Below are 26,257 nucleotides of genomic sequence, written 5' to 3' on the forward strand. Positions count from 1 at the left end.
TTATTCAACAAAATAGAGGACTTTCAAGTATTCTTGATGAAAAGACCAGAACTGAATAGAAAATCTGACTTTCAAACACAAGAATCAAGAGAAGCATGAAAAGGTAAACAGGAAAGAGAAATCATAAGGGACTTTCTAAAGTTTAATTATTTACATTTCTACATGAAAAGATAATATTTGTAACTCTTGAGACTTTTCTCAGTATTTGGGTAGTTGGAGGGATTATACACACACATACGCACACACACACACACACACACACATATACACACACATATACAGAAAAAGGGTGAGTTGAATAAGAAGGGATGATACCAAAAAAAATGAAATAAAGTTAATGGGTGAGAGTGGAATATATTTGGAGAAGAAAGGGAGAAATGGAATGGAATTATCACTCACAAAGGAGGCAAGAAAAAGCTTTTTCAGTGGAGGAGAAAGAGGAAGAGGTGAGAAGGAAAAAGCAAAGCTTACTATCTTCACATTTGACTTAAGGAGGGAATAACGTGCTCATTCACAGTTTTGTTTGAAAGTATATCTTGCAGTACAGAAGGGTAGGGCACAAGGGGACAAGTGTGGGGGAGGAAGATGATAGAAGGGAGAGCAAATGGTAGAAGGGAATAAACATTTTTGTAGGGGACAAGGTCAAAAGAGAGAATACAAAAAATCAGTGGCAGGATAGGATGGAGGGAAACGTAGTGACTCTTACACAATATGACTATTATGGAAGTCTTTTGCAAAACTACCCATATGCAGCCTATATTAAATTGCTTGTCATCTCAGTGTGGATGGGTGTGGAGGGAGGAAGGAAGAGAAGATGGAATTCAAAGTATGAGGAATGAATGTTGAGAATTGATTTTGCATACAACTGGGAAATGAGAAATACAGGTAATGGGGTATAGAAATCTATTTTGCCCTACAAGGAAAGAGAGAAGAAGAGGATAAGGGAAGGGAGGGATGTGATAGAAGGGAGGGCATATTGATGGAATGGGTAATCACAATGCAAGGCATTATTGGGTGGGGGAAGCAGAAAGTTGGGGAGAAAATTTGAAACACAAAATTTTATGGAAATGAATGTTGAAAACGAAAAATAATGAAATGAACATAAAAATTAAAGTAAAATAGATTGTTTAATGCCTGATTAGAGAATGGCAGCCTCAGGATAAAATTGTGCCCAGATTGTCTTGATCATTTACTAACTGATTCACTCCACTACAGAACAATTACACATATGCATGATAAAAAGCAAAGATATACAATATTTTAGGACATGTGTTCATGTTTATGTATGCACATTCACACACAACACACATGCATATACACAAACATACACACACACACACTTACAATCCACATTCCATCAAACTTCAAGCTCTTCTGGGGCTCAGTCGGATTGTTGTAGAGTTCTCGCAGTTGCCGCTTCCACCACAGGACTGTTGAATTACGAAAAAAGTCTGGGAAAGCAGTATGAGCTCTGTAGATCTGTAATGATGAAACACAACCAACAGACAGGCTGATCAGGCCACTGGCAAATAACTCTTTGATAGTAAGCATTTGCAATTCTGCTACTGCATGCAGATAAACTTCTTGAAAAAATTCAAAAGATTTTTTCATGAATTCTTAGTTTTATAGAATCCACAGGATCACAAATCATTTCAATACTTATAAAAGTGGCATAATCATAAAGAGTCATGGATAAATGCAGGGTGGTGGATTACCTTCCAATTGTAGCAAAGGAATCCTCCTTCTATTTGAAAGATTTTATCTGCCTATACTGGTATTTGGTGGTTCTTTGTTCCTGTGTCTCCATCTAATCAGCTTGTTTTTTTGTTCAGTATTTTCAGTAATGTCTGGCTCTCTGTTACTCTACTTGGGGTTTTCTAAGCAAAGATACTAGAGTATTTTACCATTTCCTTTTCCAGCTTACTTTGCAGATGAGGAAACTGAGACAAACAGCCTTGAGTAACTTGCTCAGGGTTACACAGAGGCCAAATTTAAAGTCGGGTCTAACTGACTCCAGGTCCAGTAAACTATGCCAACTAGCTGCTATGCACTTGTGCCTTTTAAAAGGATATTGAGAAACAATGGAAGTAGCCTGCCTGGTAAGAATTGAAAAATAAAGTTTGGTCCTTTAGGGAAGGATTCTACCAAAAAGATTATGGAAGGAAAACTAGAATTCAGAACATAGTTATTCAGGGACCAGAACATTTCCAAAGCATTCATAATGTGCTAGTCATTGCACCAAGTGCTGAATTAGTAAGAAAAGAGGGAGATTATTGCTTCTCCTTGAGGACAACTCTTTAATCATCTGGACAAAACAAACCACTTATTTTCTATAAAAATTTTAAACAACCCATACTACAGGAGAATGTTTCACCTCTACTTGTGTGTCCCAGTCAAGAGATGCATTGACAGTGACATTGGGCAAATCAGGCCAAACCTATGGGGAAAGGAGGAAAAGGAGAACATTTATTTAGATTAAATATTGGATATGTGATAGGTCACACAATTTATAGATTTCATGAGGAGAATCACAAGGAGAATTTAAATCATTCCTGGAATTAATCTACTTCAAGGAAACATCTAAAGCCCTAAATGCCATAATTCACATAAACACAAAAAAAATGAGAAAAAAAATAAGACATTAAAGCATGAACACTTTGAAGTCTCTTCACATTCATCTTAATTAGCATCTCTAATTCTAAATTCTACCTTTCCCCAGACAATGTCACTGTCATCTGGCCATTTGATGAACACATCATCCTGGAGTCCCCGAGTGAATGCAGGATATGATTGAGTCTCATTGCCAGAAATTGCTGGGTCCTGCAACCAAGAAGGGACAGTTACTAGAGTGCCACAGACAGAATTACTCAAAGGCAAGGAAAACGTCAATACTCAATGAGCAAGAAGACATGAAAAAATCTTAAGGCAGACACACACCAGAATAAGGATGACTCGCATCCCAGCCTCCTTCATTCGATTGATCAGATCAGGAAAGCCAGCAAACTTGGGGTCGAGGGTGAAGTCCAGTTGCCTCTCCATGTAATCAATGTCTGCGTACTGCACATCCTGGAAGAAAAAGGAAAGCAATATAGGGAAGTGTCACTTTGATGACAATAGACCCAGAGCAAGTGGATCTCTTCAGTAATGCAGTGTGATAGAGCCACTGTGCACATTCTTTTCCAGGATCAAGGGAAAATTCTAGACTGGAATCAATCAAAATAACCCCTGGACTGTTTTTCCCTACCATCATTTGGAATGTGACTAGGGTATTTGAGATAATGATTTCAACCTGAAAAGGACCAAACTGAACCAGTCTATAAACATACACTTCCAAAAATATTAATAGCATTCATTTCAAAATAAAATCAACTTCCGTTCTAGTACCTATGCTCTTATTCTTCCAAGTAGCAGTGTGGGATAATGAAAATGACAAATGTCTTTTGAGTGATGAGAACCTGAGTTCAAATGGTAGCTCACACAGTTACTAGCTGAGTGATCCTGAGCATGTCAGTTAAATTCTCTGTGTCTGAATTTCCTCATCTTTAAATCAGGGGGTTGATCTGCAATCTGCAAACAAGTCTTTCAACTCTAAATCTATGATCCCCTGGTTCCTGCACTTCTACTCTCGATATTTTAAGCACCGAAATTGCATTTAGAATTAAAATTGAATACCTTGGCAAAAACAGGATGTAATGTTCCATCTGTTTGCTATTAATACTAAAGTTGTTTTAGAGCTAGTTACAATATAGGTGCTCAACCCCAAGTATTCCTGTTGGAAACCATTTCTATAGTCATAATGTACAAGTGGAAATTAGCTAGGATGGAAGATCTCTTCAACCACAATGACTGCTTACCATTTGAACTGAAATAGTACTCATTTGTATAATGTTTTGACAATTCAATTTTTGAAAAAATTGAATTCAGAAACAGCACTTTTGAGGATGTCTGCCTAAAATGTCAGTCATTTAACTTGAAAACATGTTTGAAAACTTCCAAGTTTCAAAATAAAACCAGAGGAAGAAGAAATCAAACCCATGAGGAACACAGGACAATTACACAGGCTGGAAGTGGGTTATGGAGATAGAGGTGAGGGTATGCTGGGTAAGAAAGGTACTTACATAGGGGATCTGAGCAGCCACCATGGCATCAAAGAGTTCAGCAATTTCAGAATCGTCCTCATATCCATAGCGACACAGCTGGAAGCCCAAGGCCCAGTAAGGAGTCATCACTGGACGGCCAATCAACTGAAAATAAAGACACAAGATAGTTTGTATAGTTTCATTCAGAGTAGCGAACATTGTTGGGGGTAGTTCTATTAAACAGGGATTAGCTCCTCAAGATCCCTACAATAATGTAGTGGGAAAGAGTCCTGTCTTAAAATCTCCTTATTGACTTCCAACAGTATGGTCTGGTCTCCTGAAAACATGGTGGCTATGTCAGGTCACCACCAGTCAGCCAATCAACAGGCATTTGTTAAACATTTACTACGTGTCAGGCACAGTGCTAAGCACAGAGGACACAAAGAAGGCAAAAGCTCCTGCCCACAAAGATCTCACATTTAAAAGGATCAGACAAGCATGAAAATAACAAGGTATAAAAAAATGTACACAGACTATAAGAATAAATGTAATTATTCAAGGGCAAAGCATATTAGTTTCTAAAAAAAACTTGACTGTAAACTGAAGGATTCAATGACTTCCTACCTCTGTGTATTGTTGAGTGACAAGCTCTGGAGTTGGTCCCAAAACCATGTAAAAGTCCAGAATACCTCCTACAGTACGATATGTCAGGGCAGGGGTGGGCTGGAAAGTCACATCTGAAAACAGAGAATAAGTGTTCAGTGGCAAAGAATTATAGAATATAAGGGAATAGAATAGAACAGACTCTAAAGATCATCTACTCCAACCCAGATAAAAATAGGAATCACCTACCACTATCACAGGATGGAGGTCCTCTACTTTCCTTCTGAAACATCTTAAAGATGAGAAAAGACCACTTCCCTGAGAAGTGTATTTTCTCTTCCAACACCTCTAATTATTATTATGTTTATCCTTAGAGAGCACAGAAATTTGCCTGTCTCAACATCTCATGAGCTGGCAAACTTTCCATATGCATTAACTACTCCATCCACTTCTACAAACTAAATGTAGATGGCTTGAAAATCCTAACTTGCAGCCTTCCCCTTTCCTGAACCTACATGTTTTCTATCTACTGGAAATTCCATATAGAGAAACTTTCAGATACCTGAAAGTCAGTACTTCCAAAGACATCCCATCACCTTCCCATTCCCAAGGTTCTTTTTCTTCCAAGTATTATCATTATTATTATTATCCCAACCATCATTTTTATTATCCCAATTACCCATTCATGAAACTTGAACTCATCTAGTCACTAATTCACTTTATGCTACAATCAAAATGCAAAGAAGCCTGAATTTTGAGTCACAAGACCAGTGCTCAAATATTGTCTATCCCCCTTCCTACTCATGTGATTGAATGGAACTCACTTATTAAACTCAGGAGACCTCATTTTTCTCTTCTGTAAAATGAGAAGAGTGGAGGAAGGATCTCTAAAGTCCCTTTCTGGGCTAAATTGATAATGCTATGATATAATATGCAAGATTTTCCCAATTCCCTGCTTTTCTTCAAACTATTCTCTTTGTCTAACGTACCCATTGACCTCACGCTTCCAATATGTTGTATTCTGGCAATTCTAGCCCACCCTTCGACGTACCTATTCTGTTCCATACTCTTCTTAGACCTTCATTCCTGGGAGACCAAATATGTTCTCAGCTTTCTAAAATTTTATAGGCCCCTGTTCATACCTTCTTTCTCTCCTTAGTGTGAACATTTTTGCATGTTATTTCTGTACATATGTTGTCTACTCTTTTAAACTAAAGACTGCTTAAGACTACAGACCATGTGATCTTTTATCTCTTTATTTTTTTGAAGATGAGGTCAGTGATTTCCTCACATCAAGAGATTCATAAATGTATATTTAGAGTTCTGCTGGGACTGTCCTATTCAGAAAACTCTCAGAACACTTCAATTAAGTAGGGTCAGAAAAGAAGCAACCCTCTTACCCATGGCATTGCTGTTGAGCAGGAGCACTCCATGGGCATTGCCATCCTCTTCCAGACCCATGTAGTAGGGGTGCACACCATAGGAATTCTTCTTATACTAGGTCAGCAGTTGAAAAGAGATCAGTCATGGTTTACACGCAAAAAACATAAATGAAAATGGATGATAAAGCTGTGTCCATATTTTCTTTGGAGGAGGTTCAAAGTCTCAAGCAAAATGGAGAGTGAGAGGGCAATTCAATTCAATGAGGATTTATAATTGGGTTATTCTGATTTGTAACTATCCTCAACAGAAGAGCATGAACTTAAATAATCTAATCCTGGAATGAGGCCAAAGAAAACCAATGTATCAATAGCTACAAGCCATAGAATACTCTAGTTGTTAACACTTACCCCTGGGGCCTGGTCTCGAGAAAACATTCCCCACGTGTGCCAGTTCAGGTTCCTCCGGAATGTCGTGTGCTCAGTTTCACCAAAGCCATAGAGATAATGGGATGGGAGACGGGTGGAGATACGTAGGAACATGTCATTAAAGGTAAAACCAGGGACCTGGGAATCCCAGCTGAAACACAAGAGCAGATCATGAATCAAAGGAGGGTTGAAGAATTCTTGTGGTGTGCATCCCTACTACAAGGATATACAGAATAGTAATAATGACTCTAACTTCATTTACTAGACTTCAGGATAAAGAAAGTCTCTGAAGCATGTGCTTCTTTGGCTGACAGGGCTTTGACTTTAGAGGTGGTTACAGCAAATACATTTAGACAAGAAGACAAGGGGGCTTGGTACAGTAGAAAAACTGAGGATGATACAACAACAACAAAGTAGATGAAATAGTTCCTACCCTAAGGAAACTCACAAGCTAGATAAAAAAATACAGAACAGTTAGAGAACAGTATAATGAATGCTACTAAGTCAGTACAATGAAATATGATTGAGAGGGCTAGGTGGCGCAGTGGATTAAGTGCCAGACCTGGCAGCCAAATGGCGCAGTGTATAGAGAGCCTGGCCTGGAGTCAGGAAACATTGAGTTCAAATCTGACTTCTGACACTAACTAACTGTGTGACCACAGGCAGATCACTTAACTGATGTTTACCTTAGTTTCCTCATCAGTAATATGAAGGTAATAACAGCTCCTACCTACAAGGGTTGTTCTAAGTAACAAAGGAGATGACAATTCCACATTGCTTAGCACAATGCCTGGCATGAAGTAAGCATTATATAAATGTTAGTTGCTATCCTTATTATTACCATTATAGATGGACTTATTAAATGTCCTAATTGTCAAATTAAAACCTAATTACACCTACTCATTTATCCTGCTTGCCTGCTTAGCACTTCCTTCTTTTCCCTTAGCTACTATTACCTTTCTCCTACTTAATTAGGGTAGACCAGCTGTTTCTCAGGGAGACTCACGTCAGTGTTTTGATAACAGATCCAACTTGACAACATGCACTACACCCTAGGACCTCTGGGGAATTAATTCAAGCTTCTGGAAAAGTTGGGTGATTGAGAAAATGGTGCCTGGAAAGAACTAGCTTATTATTGTTGTTACTTTGCTGAGACAAATTGTTTCAGGTTTGGCTTTCTTTCCTTGGATTATGAAAAGATTGACTTTTTCGTAAAGTTCTACAAGTTCCATTTGGAGTAAAGCCCAGGAGTATTGGATCTAGGTCTTCCCAGCATCTGGGCATGTACAATACTGAATCTCACTTCATTCTGTACAGGACGTAATAGAGTTGTCTTTCCTACATCAGGTGAATGATTTTCAAATTATTGTCGAGAAATAATAATCCAGAGTGATTTTTCCATATTTTATTTTTAAGAAATCTTTTTTTTCTCCCAATCTGGATGCATATAATACCTAGTTTAAATTTTATTTTTTTACAGATGTAAAAATTTACAAAAGCAGTTGTCCAAAAAATCTTAACTGAGTGTCCAATATACATCCAGGTCTCTCCCTGACCCATTCAGTGATTCTTATAGGATGCTACATTAACTAATTTTTATAAATATTTTATATGAAAGTAGAAGAGACGATGTAAATTTCCTCCCATAGTAACATTCAATCATCATACTCTGCAAAATATTACCGTTAAAAAGAAACTTGTACATTCTCTGATAAAATTACCTCACTCTATGGATTAAGAACCTGAAGTCAAGGGATGCCAAGTCACTTGTAGAATGTCCCAGAAGTACTATGTATTTGCTTTTGTTCAAGATTTAAGACTTGAATCCAGTTCACTAGTATTTGGTGACCAAACCCAGTAGCTCATTCCATGATTCAAGAAATCAGAGTCAAGTCAATATCTAGATTGTCCACTAATGTCTATACATATGGAGAAGGAAAGTACTTACATCACAGTGCCTGTGCTTTTTCTGCGGATCTCAATTCCAAATGGGTTTTCCTTGATGTTCACCTCATAGAGAAGACTTTCAGCTTGGCTGATGGGGGAGCTTGGAATATTTAAAGGTACTGGAACTTCATACCTTTTGTTGTTGGGATCATCAATCTAGGAAACAGAAAACCATTATCTCCACAAACAACTTGAGGCTCGCACATTTGGGGGCTTAGAATCAGATTCTATCAATTGAGTGCTGACCGGATTCCATGGTTTCTCAGGCTCAATCAGCTTTTATTCCTAAAATATGTCACACATGGCAAGAGGAGTACTATCACTCAACTTCTATTTCTCAAGTACACATTGATTCCTTTGTTTTAATGGAAAGGCTGATAAAGCCAAGGCAGAAGTTCTAGAATGAACTATCATTTATTTGTCAACCTCAAAATCTTACTAGATTACATAAAGTATTCAGATCATTAAGTATTATTTCAATGGGATAGTAAAGTTCATGAGGGTAAGAACTGTTTCACTTTTGTGTCTATAGCCCCAGTGCTTGGCATACAGTAAACACTTAAGAAGAATTCTTTTATTCATTCATCCATTCTTTAGAAGAATTTCTACTTCTAAATCTATGATCCCATGATGAGTCTACACAGCAAACAAGGATATGAACTTCACATTAGGCAGATAATTTTAGTAGAATATTCCTCCAAATCAGATGTTTCCCTCTGCTGCCTTCTTTATCAAGAAAGGCCTTTCTAAAGATTAATTTAGATATGAAACTTTATTTTGAGGTTTGGGAGGTAAGATTACAGGGGATTTTCATTGATCTATGTAATAGTAATGAATTATGATCTCCTTGATAAAAATTAGGTCATTCATGTGTCTGTTTATCAGTGCCCAACATACCATGATGTATACAACAGTCATGTAACATACCTCAAATGAATGTGGTTGAAAAAATTCGAGGTGAGGTGGTGACAAACAATACAGAATAATAATTATAGAGCATTTTGCACTTTCCACAGCTCTTTACATACATTACCTCACTTGAGGTCAGTTGCACTCCAAACAGGGAAATACTAGAAGGATTATCAGCCACATTTTACAGACAAAGAAACTGAAAATAAGTGGCTTCACAATGCTAACACTTCTACTAAATATCAAGAAAGAGATTTAAATGGATGTCTTCTTGACTTCATGTCCATGTACCTGTTATGGTACACTATCTTTCAGAAGATATCTATGAATCAGAGGTGAGATTTCAGTTGTCTCTTCAGTGATGTACCCATTGAAATAGAGGTAGGGAGAGATTAAGAAGATGGTCTGATTTAAGAACAAATGGGTTTTGTGTGTGATTTATTCCTTATGCAATTACAAAATCATGGATTTCAATGTCAAATTAGAATTAAAATTATTCCATCATCTCTTCCCTACCTATCATAATGTCACTTAATACCATGTCCACCATGATAACCACGAACCAAGTGTTTGCTTTTTCTTTCAAACCTTTATAGCCTTAACACTTTAAAACATTCCCATCATATTGAATATTCCTTGCCTCATACCTAATTTTCTTTTCTGATACTTTCATGTCTGCTTGAAGAGAGGAACTTGCAGATAGAGGATACTACATAAATTTTCCACCCATTTGTCCCACCCATTTTAAGATGCCAGAGTTTAGGAATTGCTTGCCTTTCCTTTTTTAGCACACTGCCTAGCACAGAGTGAGCCAATAAGTTCTAGCTGATTGAATTAATTTTGCTGATTCCTGCAAACCTCTCTGTTAGAAGAGTTCTAAAGGAAGTATACCTTGAACTGTAGCATGTTGTTGGTGTGGAAAGTCACCTCCAAGCGAAGCTGATCTATGGGAGCAGAAGGGTAGGGGCTGGCTCCAGGAATTCGAGAGATAGTTGCTGTTAGGCCTGCTGGTCTACTCTGAATGTCAGAGGCAGTATAATAATATTTTGTGATATAGCAAAAAGGGACTCCAGAGGAATTGTTTGCCTGAAAAATAAAAACATTAGAAACTCATCAGAGTAACAAAACTGTAGAATAAATAGGTCATATCTAGCCCCATCTCCTTCAAGTAATTATCTTATATTCCTGTTCCAATGTTCAATTCTTAGGAAGTTCTTCCTAATACTTTCATCTATTCCATCTGATGAGATTTAAGCCATTTTCTTGTTCATGCTTCTCTGGCTACAAAAAACTCAAAATCTCTATACATTCATCATATTCTTCAGTCATCTCTTTATTATTCCAAGTTTAATATTGTATTAGGAGTCCAGAGAGAGAAGTTGTCAAGTCTCATTAGGCAGTCCTTCAGAACATTTCTCACCTAAATTCTCACCATTCACACAGCCACCTTTTTGAGTGTCTCCCATTAACTAATATCAGTTCTATCATAATTTCCTTTCTAAAAAGTTTTTTATGTGCTTTTTTTAACAATACTATGATTTCTCCTCTTTCCCCCTGAAAAACATCCAATGTAACCAATCCTGTTTTTTAGAACAGAGAAACTGATAAATTATGAGGTGGGAAGGATAAAGGAAGATAGAGAAATTGAGCAAGCAAAAGAAAGAGAGAGAAAGAGAGAAGGGAGAAGGAAAAGAAAGATGAACAGTAAAGATGATAAAGGACAGAAGGAAGGGAAGGCAGAAAGAATAGGAAAAACCAGAAAAATTGATTATCACAACAAAAAAAGTCATCGAATATTCTCAGAGTAAAATACTTATGGACTTCTCGTCTCTAAAAAATGATCTGGATGGGAGTGTTTGCTCATATTTGTTCTTTCTGAAATTTACTGTTACGATTCAGTCATCTCCATCATTCTGGCTCTTCATGACCCCATTTGTTGTTTTCTTGTTGAAATTTACTGTTACAATTCAGTCATTTCCATCATGTCTGGCTCTTCATGACCCCATTTGTTGTTGATGGAATGGTTTCCTATTTCCTTCACCAGATCACTTTACAGATAAGGAAACTGAGGAAAACTGGGTTAAGTGGCTTGCCAAAGACACACCTAACAAGTGTCTGAGGCTGGATTTTAATTAAGGTCTTCCTGACTCCAAGTCCCCTGCTCTACTTACTGTGCCATCTAGCTGCCCTGAAATATCCTTCAGTTTCATTTCCCTGCCCCAACTCTCTTCATACACAACCACACTCTCCACTTAGGGGCCAAAGTGATTTTCCTAAAGCATAACAGACCCAACTTCACACTAAACTATAGTGGTTTCTTATTACTATTATTATTATTATATTTGATTCTATCAAATATCTTCTGTTTGCTATCTAAAGGCCTTCCACATTCTGGTTCCTTACGACATTTCTAGTCTGTGTATACCTTACTCCTCACATGTTCTATGATCCAGTTACAATACCATGACTGTAGTCCCTTTAATATCACAGTCATCTCCATCCAATCTCCTTGCATTTACATTGGGCATCTTCCATACCTGGAATTCTCTTTCCCTACACCAAAATCTTGGAGCACATCTTACAGGAGGCCTTTCCCAGGTACACCCCCACCTCTGCAAGTTGTTAGTGTATGTCCCTCTAAGATGACTTCTACATACTCTACATTTTTCTTTCAGGTAACAAATTATTAACTCATTGTCTAGTCAATTGCAATGGGGACAGCAGGAAAACTTTTGTTCCCCCTTTCTTTGTATCCCTGATGATTAGCACAGTGTCATGCACCTGTTAAGCATTTCATAAATTCTTCTTCAGTGCCTGAGATGCATTGCCTTATCAGCATACACGACTGTAGAAGTTTGCCTGAAACATTTCCCATACAAACTGAATTAACTAAAAATATTGCATATTTCCTTAAAAGTTTTCAAAGTTCTTTCGTTCATTAATTCCTTAATCCTACAAATGGCCCTGTGGAATATATATAAAACAGGATTTCATGGCCCCATTTTGCAGACTAGGAAAATGAGGATGAGGCATTATGGAACTTTCCATCCCAGAGCTGGGATTTCAAGCAGGTCTTTTCTGATTCTAGGTCCAACACTTCTTCAATTACATCCCAGTGGCTTTCTTTCCTAGATCTTCTGTTTGCTTCTTTCTTCCCCACTTCCCACACACTTGTCAGAGGAGCATGTTTCACTTACTTTTCTGATTTTGAATCCAAAAAGAAGCTTGATGTGAGTATAAACCAAGAGCCAAATTTCTCCATACCTTCTTGTACCATGAGGAAACTTTTAAGTAACTTGTCAGTATTTTGCATTTTGCCTAGTGCTCTGGCATGCCAGGGATTCATCTACTCAAGGCCATGATTTATATTTTCAATGAGTCACAGGATCAACACAATTTACTCCCTGGCATGATTCTACAGGGGAGAGAATTCAGCAAAGTCTTTGACTAATTTCTCCTGAATGTTACTACACTGCTAATGTAGTACCTTTGGCTAGGTGGGCATGGAGAATGAATGCTCCAGTTTCATATATGTGCAGACATAAAAAGAATCTTGACTTCATAGGGTCTTCTAGAATTGAGACCTCATCCTCATGTACACCCTTTCCTAATTAGCCAAACTTGAAGTGTTTACAAACCAAAAACCCTACAGAGATGCACACTTACTTGCTAATAACCAGTTTCCTCCTTGGTATTTTCACAAACATAAACTTCTTCTTAGACAGTTTACAGGGAGAGACTGAACTATCTTTGTCATGGTCGTTCCTTCTCCTGGTTCTCCCTGCAGATATTTGCCCTTTATCTCTGCCTAACCTTCTCTATCTCACCTAATCTCATTAAAATCAATGAGAGGCACCAATATGATGAAGTTGAAGTGAAGTAAAGGAGGAAGTAAAAACCTGATAATCTTTGTGTGTGTGTGTGTGTGTGTGTGTTTGAATTTGTGTGTGTTTGAACTTGTGTGTGTGCAGTCTTACCTCCCAGACACAGTCCCTTAAAAGACAGTTTTCTTCATTGACACCATCTTCATCAGGGTAGCAGTCAAATTTTTCTGTATCTGTGAACTGATTGTACCATTCCACTGTGTATTCCTTCCCTAGCTCAAGGTGAAGCCCCGTGATGTTAGCAACCTGTCAAGTCAAAAAAAGATGTTGCAAGTCAGTGAGTGTCACCATTTCAATCATACAAAAATTGTATCTTTTCACCACACACAAAACTGGGCCTCTTTATCACAACTCTGATGGAATCTCCATATGATTTTCCCTTCCTTCCTTCTCCCATCAATCACTGGCAATTGCTACAATCAAAGAGTCAGTATTTATTTCATGAAAAAATAATAACAGAAGAAATTTTCTTTGGAAGAAACTGACTTCATGTTGAACAAATCCGAATCTTTCACTCAGTCACTCATGCAAAAACAGAAGACTCAACTCAATTATCTGTAAATCTACTTTTCAAACCTCTGATTCTACGACTCTAATTTTACATATTATTTCAAAGCTAGATAGAAGGTTTGATAGAACAGGGGGAAATAATGAGCAAGATAATTGTGGCCCTTTCATAGAACTCATTGAATAATATTTTATCTTTTGAACCAGGCAGTAAAGACAACTTTTCATTATTATCTTGCTCCTCTTAGGTGGAATCATCATTCTCAATGGAGGCATACCTACTCTTTGTCCCAAATTCTCTTTTATCTAGAGAGGGCCCTATTAAAAAGTTGAGAAGTACATTAAGAAATCTCAAGGGGTCAGAAGATTTTCAAAATATTATCACTTGAGGTCATCTCTGAAGAAATTTTTTCACAGTGATAAAGGATTCATAAAGATTCATAAGCGAGGCTCCAATGAACCTTCCACAAATTTGTATAATGATGAGGAATATTCCCAGTTCACATATCTTTAAAGTACAATGCAAATTAGACAAAAGACTGAATGGAAATTGAAAATGAATGTGTCACCTTAGTTGGGGCATTGAAAAATACTAGTAACTGTAATAATAACTAAAGAGATCAATATTAGGGAATAGTGAAGAAGGATTTCTGGTACTTCTGTTTCTGGGACTTTCACACTTTAAAAGGCTATTTTGGCTTTTCCTTCAATAATTAATGTAAAATAAAAGCAGTCATGAAAAAAGGCAAATGGAGAAAAAGCAAGGTGACATTTGGTTGTGAACGTTTTTGGAGGATGAAGCAAGCTTGATACTTCACAGAGACTTTTTGTCTTACAAGAAGACAGCCCTGAAGTTGATATTAATTCAGCTCTAAATACTCCAACATCTACATGTTCATTCCAAATCTATACTTGTACATAGAGAATCTCCCAGTGACCTTGAGGCATCAGGAAAAACTCAGATTATTTATGATATCTTTTATATACAAAGCATATCTAAAATGAACTTTAATAACATTCCCATTTAAATATCAATTAAAATATAAAATAAAAAGATTGATGTTTACAAGTGTGAAATAGGAGAATGCAGTTATGTAAAAAAATTGATTGGTTTAAATGCCCAATAAATGAGAATGGTTGAGGAAACATTTACCTTTGTTGCAGAATCATACTTGATCACAGCATTAAATTGGATTGGAACATTATTTTCTGTCACAATAACTGTAACTGCTGGGACGTTCAACCCAAAGATTCTGATCTCTTCAAATGCTAGGCCATCTGGATCACTGTAGTTCATGTGCAGAACTTTCACATCTAGGCGGTTCTAAAAAACACCCAAAGATAGTTCCCATGTTATCCTGCCCTACCTCCAATTCTATAATAACAACCCTCTCCCAAGATAGCCAAAGGGCAAAGATCCTATTAACCTATTTTATCTTCTCTAGCAACTGAAGGAAGAGATTATATTAGGACTGAGGCAGAATAATGGTCCTAACTCATGAGTAGTGTCTCTTGTTTCAACCCTTACTAAAGGAGCAGCTCCCTTAGGGAGATGGCTGAAAAGATTAGAATTCCTTCTTTTGTTACCATGGGTGCTACCATGAGTCTTCTCTTCTCCATCCAGTGATGAGTAAGTTCATTAGCCTGACCTACATGAAATCAAGTATTAAGTTCCCCCTGGTGGCTTCAGACAGTCATATTTGATTCTAGTTCCTGGTACACTCTCTAGATCCTCTAGACATTTACTTAGGAGAAGTATGAGCTTTGTGAGTGATGTGTCCAGTTCTGTCCAAGTTTTCTATCCAACCAACCCAAGAAACCAATAGAATTTTATGTTGGTACACAAAGACAAGGTCTGTGAATCTGTCTAGAGCATATGCATACTTAGTTTTACTCTAGGAGAGGAGAAATGAAAGAAAGAAGGCTGGGCAGCAGAGGAAGTAAATGAGACCTGTGATTTCCTGGCTTCACAAAACATCAGTTATGAAAATTCTACCAGGTCACTAACTCATTTGTAACTTTCAGTCTTAAAAAGGCACCTGAGGCATTGAAAGGTTAAATAACTTTCCATGGTGACACAATTCAAATGTGTCAGAAGAAGGACTGAAAGTCAGATCTTTCTGATTTCACACATGGCCCTTATCCATTAGGACATGAAAGCTCTTTCCATAAATCATACATGCTTTTATATGTCCAAACATATTTCTATTTAGAAGTTACTATAAAAGTAGCCAGATAGAGCCAGCAAGCCAACACTCTCAATAGTTTCACTTAATAACCCCTGCATTGTGCTGATACATATCATACATAAAAATACATACATTTTATTCACTAAATGCAAAATCAGTTTACCGATTTCTAAGAAACTCTCTACCACAACCCATCACTTTGAAGTAAAGAAATATTTTTGAAAAGGTTTCATTTTCTCTGATTTTCCTTTGGGAATCCAAGAAGATTCTCAAGTGAATAGAAATTTTTATTTAAAGTGATTTGACTTTTGCAAAAGAAAAGAGAATGTATTGCATTCCAAAGTCCAAGATGTTGTTACACAAGATGACTTAAAGTACAGGTGTCTGTCTAAAGGACTCATAATGCTTAGGACTTCTGACTGTAGGAAACCATACAGGATAGGAGCGAGAGATATAAGGTCAACTTTACCTGTGAGCCAGGAATTAACACTAAAATGACATTTCCCACAGCAACCTGAAAAGTGTTGTCAATGATCCTGAAATCTTGGGGAATAAACTGAATTTCATGAGTGAACAAACTCTATTCTCCTCATTGTTGCCCACTGAAGGCAAGGATGATGGGAGGGAAGAATTAATTTAGGAACTGAACAGCCAAATAACATAATATCTGGGAATAATATTCATATTATGGAAGAAGTTGATTATCTTTGTGACTGTGACCAAGAAATAATTTCTTTTTCTCTCAGTTTCCTCAGCCCTAAAATAGGGATAATGATAGCACCTAATTCACAAGATTATTTCCAGGATCAAATGAGATAGCACACTACCTGACATATAGGTGCTACATGAATACTCATTCCTGTTGACTTTCTTAAAATGCTTTCAAAAAACTCAGCTAAAGGGGGACGGAAGATGATCAAGAAGGAAATTCTGAAAACATTAAAGGAAATAATTCTAGTGAAAAGGAAAAATGGGATTTGTTTCAAAAAAATAATGAGCATACATGGGAAACTAACCAAAAAACTTAGATTTTGAAAAGAAATGTATGGAAGACTGAAGTAAGACAGGATGAATCAAAGAACATACCACAGTTGTATAAAAGTAGCATCAGGAATGATATGGCTGAGGCTGGCAAAAGAATCTGAAGATAACAAAATTGATTTCATTTAGCTATGAAGACGTGTTGAAAAAAAGAAGGCTCCACAATGGACAAAGGATTTGACATTATTTAAAATATTAGAACACAAATGATTAATGGTGGGTTAATATCAAAGACAAGGAAGGAGACAAGTAGAAACCACCTACTGTCTTTAATGAATTTAAGTCAACTGGCCTAGATAAACTGAAAGAGCCTGAAAGAGCCAGGAGATGGGATTACTGAGCAACTGAAAGACTGTGGAAAATAGAAGTACCACAAGACTGGGGTAAGGATACCTAAACTTTACAACAACAACAACGAAAAACTATGGAGGCAAGAGAAAAGAGACTACTGAAAGCAAAGAGATAAGTGATCTACTATCTGACATGACAAGGTTACAGAAAGAGAGGACAGATAGTAGAGATACTGTGGAAGCCAGTTTGTTCTTCCTCCTTCCTGGTCTATTGTATCATGTCTTCTCTATGAGGATCAAGTTACTGAGAAGTCCTTCCTCTACTCTAACCTGAGGTGATGACATGGTCTTATAGGATCTTTTGAAAGTTGTCTCTGTGTGTTTTGGGCAAAAGGATGGGTTGTGGCTCTAAGTCATAGCTCACAGTAGTGTTATCATAAGATGGGCCTTACTTCATACCATTTGTATCAGCTGTCAGTGACACCTAATTGTCCTGCGAAATACTCACCTGACTGGCAGAGAAGGTTGAGAAACAGTAATTCCCTCTTTCATAAGTATCTGAAACAAGGTAACAGAATGAATTTTACTAAGTCCTGTCAAGTCCAAACTGAGATACAAGACACTCACCACTGACTTTTGCTACCTTTCAGGCCCTTTATCTTCCCAATTGTTCCACATTCTGTGTTTTCAAGACACTCACATCTACAAAATACAGTGGAACTACTCAGGACCTCACACATTATGCCATGAATGGTTCTCAGGATTCTATAGCTCTTGAAAAAAAAAGGCTTGTGATTGCAGGAGACAAACCTGTGAGAATATTGCCAAATGGGCATTGATTTTACATGAATTACTCTTTTTTGTAAAAGGTTAAGATCACAACGACAGGAAAAACCAATATTGCCATTCTTTGCTTCATTCAAATCTGTCGCTGCTCAGAGACAACTGGAGACACTGCAGTCAGTGTGTGAAAAGAAACCTTTAGTCCATGATTCTCACATTCACTGTCTCCATTTCTTGTCATTAGAAATCTCAGTAAGAAAGAGTAGTATATGCCTGTGCTTTCACTAGTCTAGGGAGCTCCTGGTTAGGAACTTCCTCTAACAGTGAAGACTGGAACATTCTTTGTAATTTAAAGTGTTAGAGAATTGCTTGACACACTTAGAGGTTATGTGATTTGATGACAATCATAATGACAGTCACTAATGTGTGATCCAAATAGGAACTGAATTCATCTCTCCATGACCCCCAAGGAAAGTCATGTAGTCAAATGCTGGATAGGATAAACTGTTATTGTTTTTTTGTTTTTTATAAATCAAGCTTATTTTATTATACTTTTCTGTGACTTTCTACTTCTAGAATCTTTTCCTATCCTCCAAATAACTTTAAGAGCTGCATCATAGTCAAGAGACAACATGAGAAATAGAGATTAAGGGAGAGGGAGCAAGGGAGGGAAACAGAAAGTGAAAGAGAGGGTGGAGAAATGAAAAAGAGAGACAGGGAGGAAGTGAAGAAATGGGGAGATAAGGAATAATAGGAGGAAAGAAGAAGTAAAATGAAGGAAAGAAAAAGTGAAGTAGGGAGAAAGAGAAAGGATGAAAGAGAGAAAAAAGAGAAACTGAGAAAGAGAGAGAGAGGAAGGTGTCAATTGAACTTAAGAAAACCTAACTTACCAATACTCTGTCCATCATCCCAGAAAAACTCTCCTTCAGCTGTCCCATTGTCAGATAAAGCTACAATCAATCCCAGGGAGTTTTTCCGGCTAGAAACATCAGAAATTATAATCAGTCCTCCTCCTTCTCTTGACAAGTCATTTGGCAAGCTTTTATTAAGTAACTATTAGGAACACAGCACTGTATTAGGGACAAGAAGTTCAAAGGAAGGGGGAAAATGGAAATGATTCCTGCATTCAAGGAATTTAAATCCTGATGGGGAGAGGGAATGACAGCATATGTTTTATTATAGTATATTCACTGATAAGTAAATATAAAAAATATAGAATATTTTGGCCTGCCATGGGGGAACAGTTGAAACATCAACTATTGGAAGATTCAGGAGAGACCTTATATAGGAGATTGCACTTACCCAAGAGAGAAACTAAGGGTTTCCTAGAAGTAAAGATGAGAAAAGAGAGCATTCCAGGCATGTGGGAAAGATTACATACTAAGTCACCACTAAGGTGTGAGATGGACAATCTGGATGAGGAGAACAGTTGAGTTGATATTCGGAGTGTGAGAGGTAGAATAATATGGGATGAACTTGGAAAGATGAGCTATAGAGATATAGAAATGGGCTTTAAATGTTATACAGCAGTTTCTTCTTGATCTAAGAGGGAGTCACTGAAACTATCTGAGCCCAAGAGCAGGGACCTCAGAATTAAGGCATTGTAATGGTCTGGAAGATTGGTGATAAAGTCCTGAATTGGAGTAGAGGTCATGTAAGTGGGAAGATTATCCCTCATGCCTCTTACAAGGATAGTTGTATTCAGATAATTTTCCCATTATTCTTGAAATACACTGAGCAGAAATGAATATCAATCATGACCTTTCAAAATATATTCAACACTAGTTCATTTTATTTCATCTTTTATGGGGTAGATAGGGAAGTACTCCCACAAAATATATCAAAATTCTTGCATTCACATGATAAATTATCCCATGGTCAGTCAGTCAACAAACTATGTTCACTCTGTGCCAGGCATTTGCTCAGTGATGAGGGTGCAAAGAAATTCAAAAGAAAGTTCTTGTTCCCAGGGAGCTATAATCAAATAGAGGCAAAACATGCCAAGAGGCAGAGATGAGGAGGGAGAGCATTCCAGGCTTGGAGGACACAGCCAGCCAGATGCTCAGAAAGCCCCTGTTTAACTAACAAAATTAGCCTGATCCTTATGATGCTCTTGGTAATGAGCAACTGAATAAAACCAAAGAAAAAAATTATGACAAAGAAAAATGATATTGACTCACATTTACACAACCCCTTAAGATATAGAGTGGTTTTGTAATTCTCAAAATAGTTACAGTGAGGTAGGAAGTTTAATTATAATGAGAGGACTGAAGCCCTTGGAATTTGGGGGATTTTCCCAAAGTCACACAAGTAGAAGTCAACTCAAACTCAAGCCTTTTTGACTCCAAATCCAGGACTCTATCCATTAATTTTCAAGAACAGGATACAGAAAACCGTTACCTTTAGGATCTGTGTCACACCTCTGGAAAGGGAAGAAGGATGGGGCTCCCTTCACTCACCTATAGTGGGTGTTATTTGCAGGTTTTTGCCAAGGAAGGATGTAGCCCCCTCGGATGTGCAGATTGATGTGGTCAAGAGGGGCTGGCAGGTTCTTCCATTGTCTCCTCACTCCAATGTCTGAGCCCTATGGTTGACAGGAAGACCAAGAGGAAAATGAGTTCTTCACCCACTCTACCTGAGTAACTTATAGAGAAAGGACAAGATGTGTTTGTGCTATTGGTCCCCCATTATGGCCTCTCACTTCCTGACAATCTCTATCTACTTATGGATTCTTCTGAGCCTCCTCTGCATTTCTGTCCTACCTTTTGTTCCATTTTCAATCAAATGTTGCCTTCTTTAAAGAAACTTTTCTAATTTCTACCCATTGTTCAGCAAAGCCCACTTTAGCCTTCAATAGGACCAAAGTGCAACACAGATCTTTATTGTCTTTCTTAGCACAAGTCAGGATACTCATCATGGTGACTTTGCCTTATTTCCTAGCCCTGGGCCTTTCTCCTACCATTATGGAGAAATTCAGGAAATTCATGGTGGGCCTAACCCAAGCTTATCTCCCTAACTCAAGCTATGAGTTCCCCCTGAGCAGGTACCCTTCCTCAGACTTCTACATGGACATCCACAGAAAACAGTATAGGGCTTTGCATGCAGTGGGTACTCAACCAATGGAATAAGCTAACTGCCCAGGAAGGAGAGAAAATAAACATGGAACAAAGATATTAGCATTCTGCTTTTGAAAATGTCACCTTGAGAAAAGTTTATAAAGACTACATACCTAGAATAAGCAAAAGGAGAGTCACTGCTTGTTTAATTACTTTCTTCATGGAAAACCCAGGGTAATCGGTTACATTGGGGGAATGGAAGGTAGGAAGAATTATTCCTCTACCACCTTGCCTATGGTGACTTAGTCTTCAGGGAAAATTTTTATAAAACTAGCTTTGGAAAATTTTTAAATGAAGTTCAAGTAATTTTTAAATTTAAACTAATTAAAGTATTAATAATGCTTTTGAAGTCTCAGAGAATATTCTCAGTATGGGATGGCTGAGAGGGACCTTAAAAGCCATCTATTCTCATTTCCTCACTTAACAGATGAGGGAATAAAGATCAAATCACTCAACAAACAATTATTTGGCGCCTGCTTAGCTTCAGAGACTACACAATAGGTTACATTCAGGAAAGAAGTACTAAGCTGACAGGTTCTAGACTCTGTTAGTAAAAAGGCTTCTGATCAGTTCCCAGAGTTCCCTTCTCCAATGGGATATAATCACTACACTCAGCTCACAATATCTCCTCCATATTGTACAAAGTGCTTAGAAAACAATTGCCTTTGTGTGAGTCCCAGCCACCAAAACTTACAATCAGGAAATCCTGAAAAAAGTATTAATGATGTAGTATGACAGTCAACCATCCAATAACTGCTTGGGACAAATCTTACACTCATAATGACAATATTCCAGGAAGAGATACCTTGGCCACCAACATCCCATTCCACACCCAGAACTTTCACATTACTTTGAACAGAGGGAGCATGAGTTCCTATGTCCCATTAAAGACACTTACCACGTAATAATCATACCAGCTGGCACTGGGGAAGTAGGCAGTCACGTTCCGGGCATTCTACAATAAATTAGGTAGGCATTTGTATAATGGAATAAATATATGGACAAAGTGATCAAACTTCCCAGAGGCAGTAACATGATTAATAGCCACTACATTTAAGAGTATTCAAAAGCAAATACACAATGAATTTATCATTTCTTGATTGTCTTCCAATGACCCTGTGACTTGGTGATATGTAGAAGTATCATTCATTTTATAGATGAGGAAAGTGAAGCCTCAAGAATGATTGTAAGCTGCAGAACAGTTCGATGCCAACACAAGGACTAGACCTTACCACTTAGAATGCCCAGCTCTCACTTGCTTCTACCACTCAATAGTATATCTCAGTTTGGATCTTACACAGGGTCAGGAGAATCCATACTCACAGGTTCCAGTACAGGACTGACTAAGAGGGCTGGACCCCACAAGAATTGATTGAATATGTCCCAGGTTTCTTTGTCTTCCACAAATCTAAGCAGAGAAATACAGTGTCACAATTCAATGACATGGACAATATTCTATGAGGCCATTGGATCACTGAAGTTGAAGTTCCAAGGGACATTAGATATCATTCTAACTAAATGATTCTCACAACTCTCCAGGGGCCTTAGGCTACATCCTAGAAATGCCCAACTACTGTTCCTTTTGAGCCCTTCCTTCTTTCCCCAGGTTTGGTCCAATCAGGCACAAGTAAGAATATTCATCATGCTTTTGAAATATCAAAGTGACTTTGCCTTATTTCCTAGCCCTGGGCCTTTCTCCTACCATTATGGAGAAATTCAGGAAATGTTTTAAACTAATCTTAGCCCATTCTAGTAATAAAAAGGAAATCAAACCTGCTTTAGAAAGGAAACACGATTCACTATATCACTAAATCAGAAAGAAGACTTTTGGATTATCAAGTATCCCTACATAATACTCATCTTTGAAAACAGTAAAAATTTTAACAAAAATCATTTATTTATATAATGCCTTAAGGTTGGCAGAATCCTTTCCTCACAACAAACCTATGAGCTGGGAAGGGCCTTTATAATTTTCCCCACTTTACAGATAAGAAAACTGAGCCTCAGACAGAATAAGTGGTTTGCTCATGATCATAACTGAGATAAGCAACAACCACCAGATCTCCTAACTCCAAGGGTCCTGCTTGGTTCCATAGGTTACCTCCCTACCTAAGGAATATACTTCATTTTAGAATGAATCACTGAATGAAAAAACACTAAGTACTCACTAGACTCAAGGAAGTGGGGAAACAAACAGAAAAGCAGGACAGGTTCTGTTCTCAAGGACCTAACACTCTAATAGGAGGAGGTAACACACATAAGGAGCTTCCTACTACAATTTGAAATGGAATCCAACATAGGACTGGAAGACACTGAGTGGACACTCACTCATGAAGTAGGGGCCGGACAACAGTGCTGCCTTCTATATGAGCCTTGTGCATCAGGGTGTAGAGGTAAGGCAACAGGGTATATCTTGTCTGAAGGACACTTCTGGAAAGATCCTCAAAGGTGGAATTCCAAGCCACAGGGTCTTGTCTCTAGAGATAGAAAGAGGGAATACTCATACCAAACCCTTCACCTGACTTCACTGCGAAATAGGCCAGATACACAGAGAGTTGCCCTCTACTACACAGGGAATCTGCAGAACCTTTGCTTCCTAATTGTCCAGGCTGCCATCCCCTTTCCTTGGCTAGGGAAGACAATATGATTCTTCTTTCACTGCTTTGCCACACTTTCGTGTACCCTAAAAATAGTTAGATGCCAATACAAAAATATGTCATGGGCAGTACAGACTAAACATACAGTTGTTCTGAAGCAATGTTACACTGCAATGGATTACATCCAAAGAGCATATGAGTAAAATATTAGAGGACCCCTCGCTTTGTAACCTCTGAATAGGACTGTGAAAACTGCCCAGAGTCAGAAGAGAAAAGATCTCTGCTCTCTAAATGCTTTTTCTCTTGAGTTTCTGACAGAAGTAAGAAATTCTAGAAAACTCCACTGGCTATAGGAATGTGGGTCATACAGATTGTTGTGCAGGGAAGGACTGTTGACTACTGAAGTTGTTTCCAGGAAAGGGGGGCTCCATTAAGTCATGGGGGAGGAATTGAAGCCGAGGGTCTGGGACAAAGGCAGGCCTGAGGCACAAGCTGATATCTCACCCTGGGCCCAAGTGTGTTGTGGTTCCTAGAGAAAGGATAAAAGGCTCCCAGTTGCGTCCAACGAGCACACATCTCATATTCAGCATCTTGAAAGAACCCACAGATATCAGCTCCCGTCTGAGAACAAAAAGGGAAAATACAGAATAAGGATTTTCTGGGTTTCTGAAATAATCTAAAAGTATTGAAGTAAACTTGAGTGAGACTTACATAGGATATTCCAAAGAGACTGAATTCCATCATGCCTGCAAAGAGAACCACACTTATGTTGGACCAGGCTCTGACCTTTCATGATCATTGACTTAGAGAGCTCAGCATGGGGAAAAGTCCGATGAAATACATAGAACCACACAATTCACTACTCAGGGACCTGAGTGAGCCCTCTCTGATTCTCTTAGGAGTCCAGAAAAAATTACAGACTGAACACATAGGCTGGATTCCTCTCCCCTCCCAGAGAAATCTTCAGAAAAATCCCTGCACATACCAATGATGGATTTATAGAGTTGGTCCCATGCTGCTGTGTTGTCTCCCAGCCAATGTCCTGCCCACCTTCCTGAAGAAGGGAACGTTGAGCGGGTGATCACAATTCCTCTCTCTCCTGTGACCTCCTGCACAGCTCTGATTAGCGAAAAAAATGAGAAATGACAGACTATCAGGCAGAGTCAGAGAACTTTCCCTCTCAGAGGGTCCTTACAGTGAAGCCTATGAGCTGAGGACTGTTCTTAGACAATGACTGGGGGAAAAAGATGGGAAAGAGTGCCCATAAAAGCAATCTGTACTGGAGGCAGGAAGAAACTAAAGCTAGGAAGTGAGTTAGCTACAAACACCAGGCAACAAAAATTATTTGTTTTGGGGGTGGGGGGGAGAAGAGGAACATAATTTACTTCAGCTTGTGAATAGATTCATTGTCCTGATGATGTGTCACTTAGAATAATTCTTAACAACATGTATTTTCTGTCCATAAAAAAAGATAAATATAGGAATCAGACCTGCTATTTCTTTCATATAGGGATTTTTCTGATGAAGAAATGTGAGGAAAATTTTGACATCCCTACTCAATTCAATCAGCAGTTATTGAGTTCATTGTAATTTGATGGATATCGGGTATCAGTGATCATCTTTGTCAGATAATCAGGCTAGGATTAAGCTTGAGGTAATCGTGTTAGTTTATACTGTTTGCATTAACGTTATGATTGGTTAATACACTACATATTGATGACTATATTAATTATATTTGATTTGTCAGCTAGATACATACCATTAGTTAAAAATATAAATTTACATAATGATGTAAATGCGGCACTACCTGCCCCTTCCAAGTGTAGTATTTGTGATAAGGTTCATTGGCCTCTCCACTGCTGTGAATCACTGCTACCCACTCGCTAGTGGCCTTTGCTTCAAAACCACAACTTCCTTGGACCCTAGGATACTAATGGTCAAACACTAGGGTTTTATGACTTGTGGAAGACCCTCATATGTTGCTAACAGGATTTTATGACCTTTGGAAATAGCCTACTGAGATGACCTGCAAATAATTGTCTTTATTTGATGACTTGAGGCTAACAAACTGTGAGGGCCTGAGGACAAAACTTTGATGGCTGATGCACATTTCCCTTAGCCAACCATAAGTTTTCCCTGCTTTTGGAATGGACCACTCATGGAATTGTACCACTTCATTCTATTTTTGATCCTTTCTCAATGATTATAAAAGCAATAGTCCCTCAAGCATGAGGGACTTGACCATGAGATAGGCCTTGGACTCAACTGACTGAGAACAAGCATCCCTAAAAACTTGATTGATCACTCTCAAAGTTCTAAGTGACTTCTGTTATACATTGGAATTTCGTGACCCAGTGCAGAGTAGGAATGTTGTCTGTAATTTATAGCTTTAGAGAGATGCCCCAGGCACTGAGTAATTAAGTGACTTGCCCAGGGTCACTCAAACAATGTGTATCAGAGGGAGGATTCAGACCTGATGTCCCTGGTTTTGAGCCATGTGTTAG

General features: G+C 38.1%; 1 protein-coding gene across 1 annotated transcript in view; it reads right to left on the reverse strand.

Annotated features, from left to right (window-relative positions):
• The window catches only part of LOC140533147 (uncharacterized), a 212,479-nt gene that overhangs the window by 75,016 nt on the left and 111,206 nt on the right, over positions 1-26,257 (reverse strand). Inside the window, exons 61-81 of the mRNA XM_072652516.1 lie at positions 24,739-24,872; positions 24,465-24,499; positions 24,258-24,374; positions 23,485-23,633; positions 22,480-22,564; positions 22,055-22,111; positions 20,500-20,624; positions 18,931-19,019; positions 17,766-17,815; positions 14,891-15,061; positions 13,324-13,476; positions 10,238-10,432; positions 8,439-8,593; positions 6,473-6,641; positions 6,083-6,179; positions 4,704-4,816; positions 4,119-4,244; positions 2,938-3,066; positions 2,710-2,820; positions 2,375-2,437; positions 1,345-1,479 (exon numbers count right to left, since the gene is read on the reverse strand). Coding sequence (XP_072508617.1) covers positions 1,345-1,479; positions 2,375-2,437; positions 2,710-2,820; positions 2,938-3,066; positions 4,119-4,244; positions 4,704-4,816; positions 6,083-6,179; positions 6,473-6,641; positions 8,439-8,593; positions 10,238-10,432; positions 13,324-13,476; positions 14,891-15,061; positions 17,766-17,815; positions 18,931-19,019; positions 20,500-20,624; positions 22,055-22,111; positions 22,480-22,564; positions 23,485-23,633; positions 24,258-24,374; positions 24,465-24,499; positions 24,739-24,872 — 2,458 coding nt within the window. The remainder of the gene's footprint in view (positions 1-1,344; positions 1,480-2,374; positions 2,438-2,709; positions 2,821-2,937; positions 3,067-4,118; positions 4,245-4,703; positions 4,817-6,082; positions 6,180-6,472; positions 6,642-8,438; positions 8,594-10,237; positions 10,433-13,323; positions 13,477-14,890; positions 15,062-17,765; positions 17,816-18,930; positions 19,020-20,499; positions 20,625-22,054; positions 22,112-22,479; positions 22,565-23,484; positions 23,634-24,257; positions 24,375-24,464; positions 24,500-24,738; positions 24,873-26,257) is intronic.

This window comes from Notamacropus eugenii, chromosome 3, assembly GCF_028372415.1.
Source record: "Notamacropus eugenii isolate mMacEug1 chromosome 3, mMacEug1.pri_v2, whole genome shotgun sequence".
Classification (NCBI taxonomy): domain Eukaryota; kingdom Metazoa; phylum Chordata; class Mammalia; order Diprotodontia; family Macropodidae; genus Notamacropus; species Notamacropus eugenii.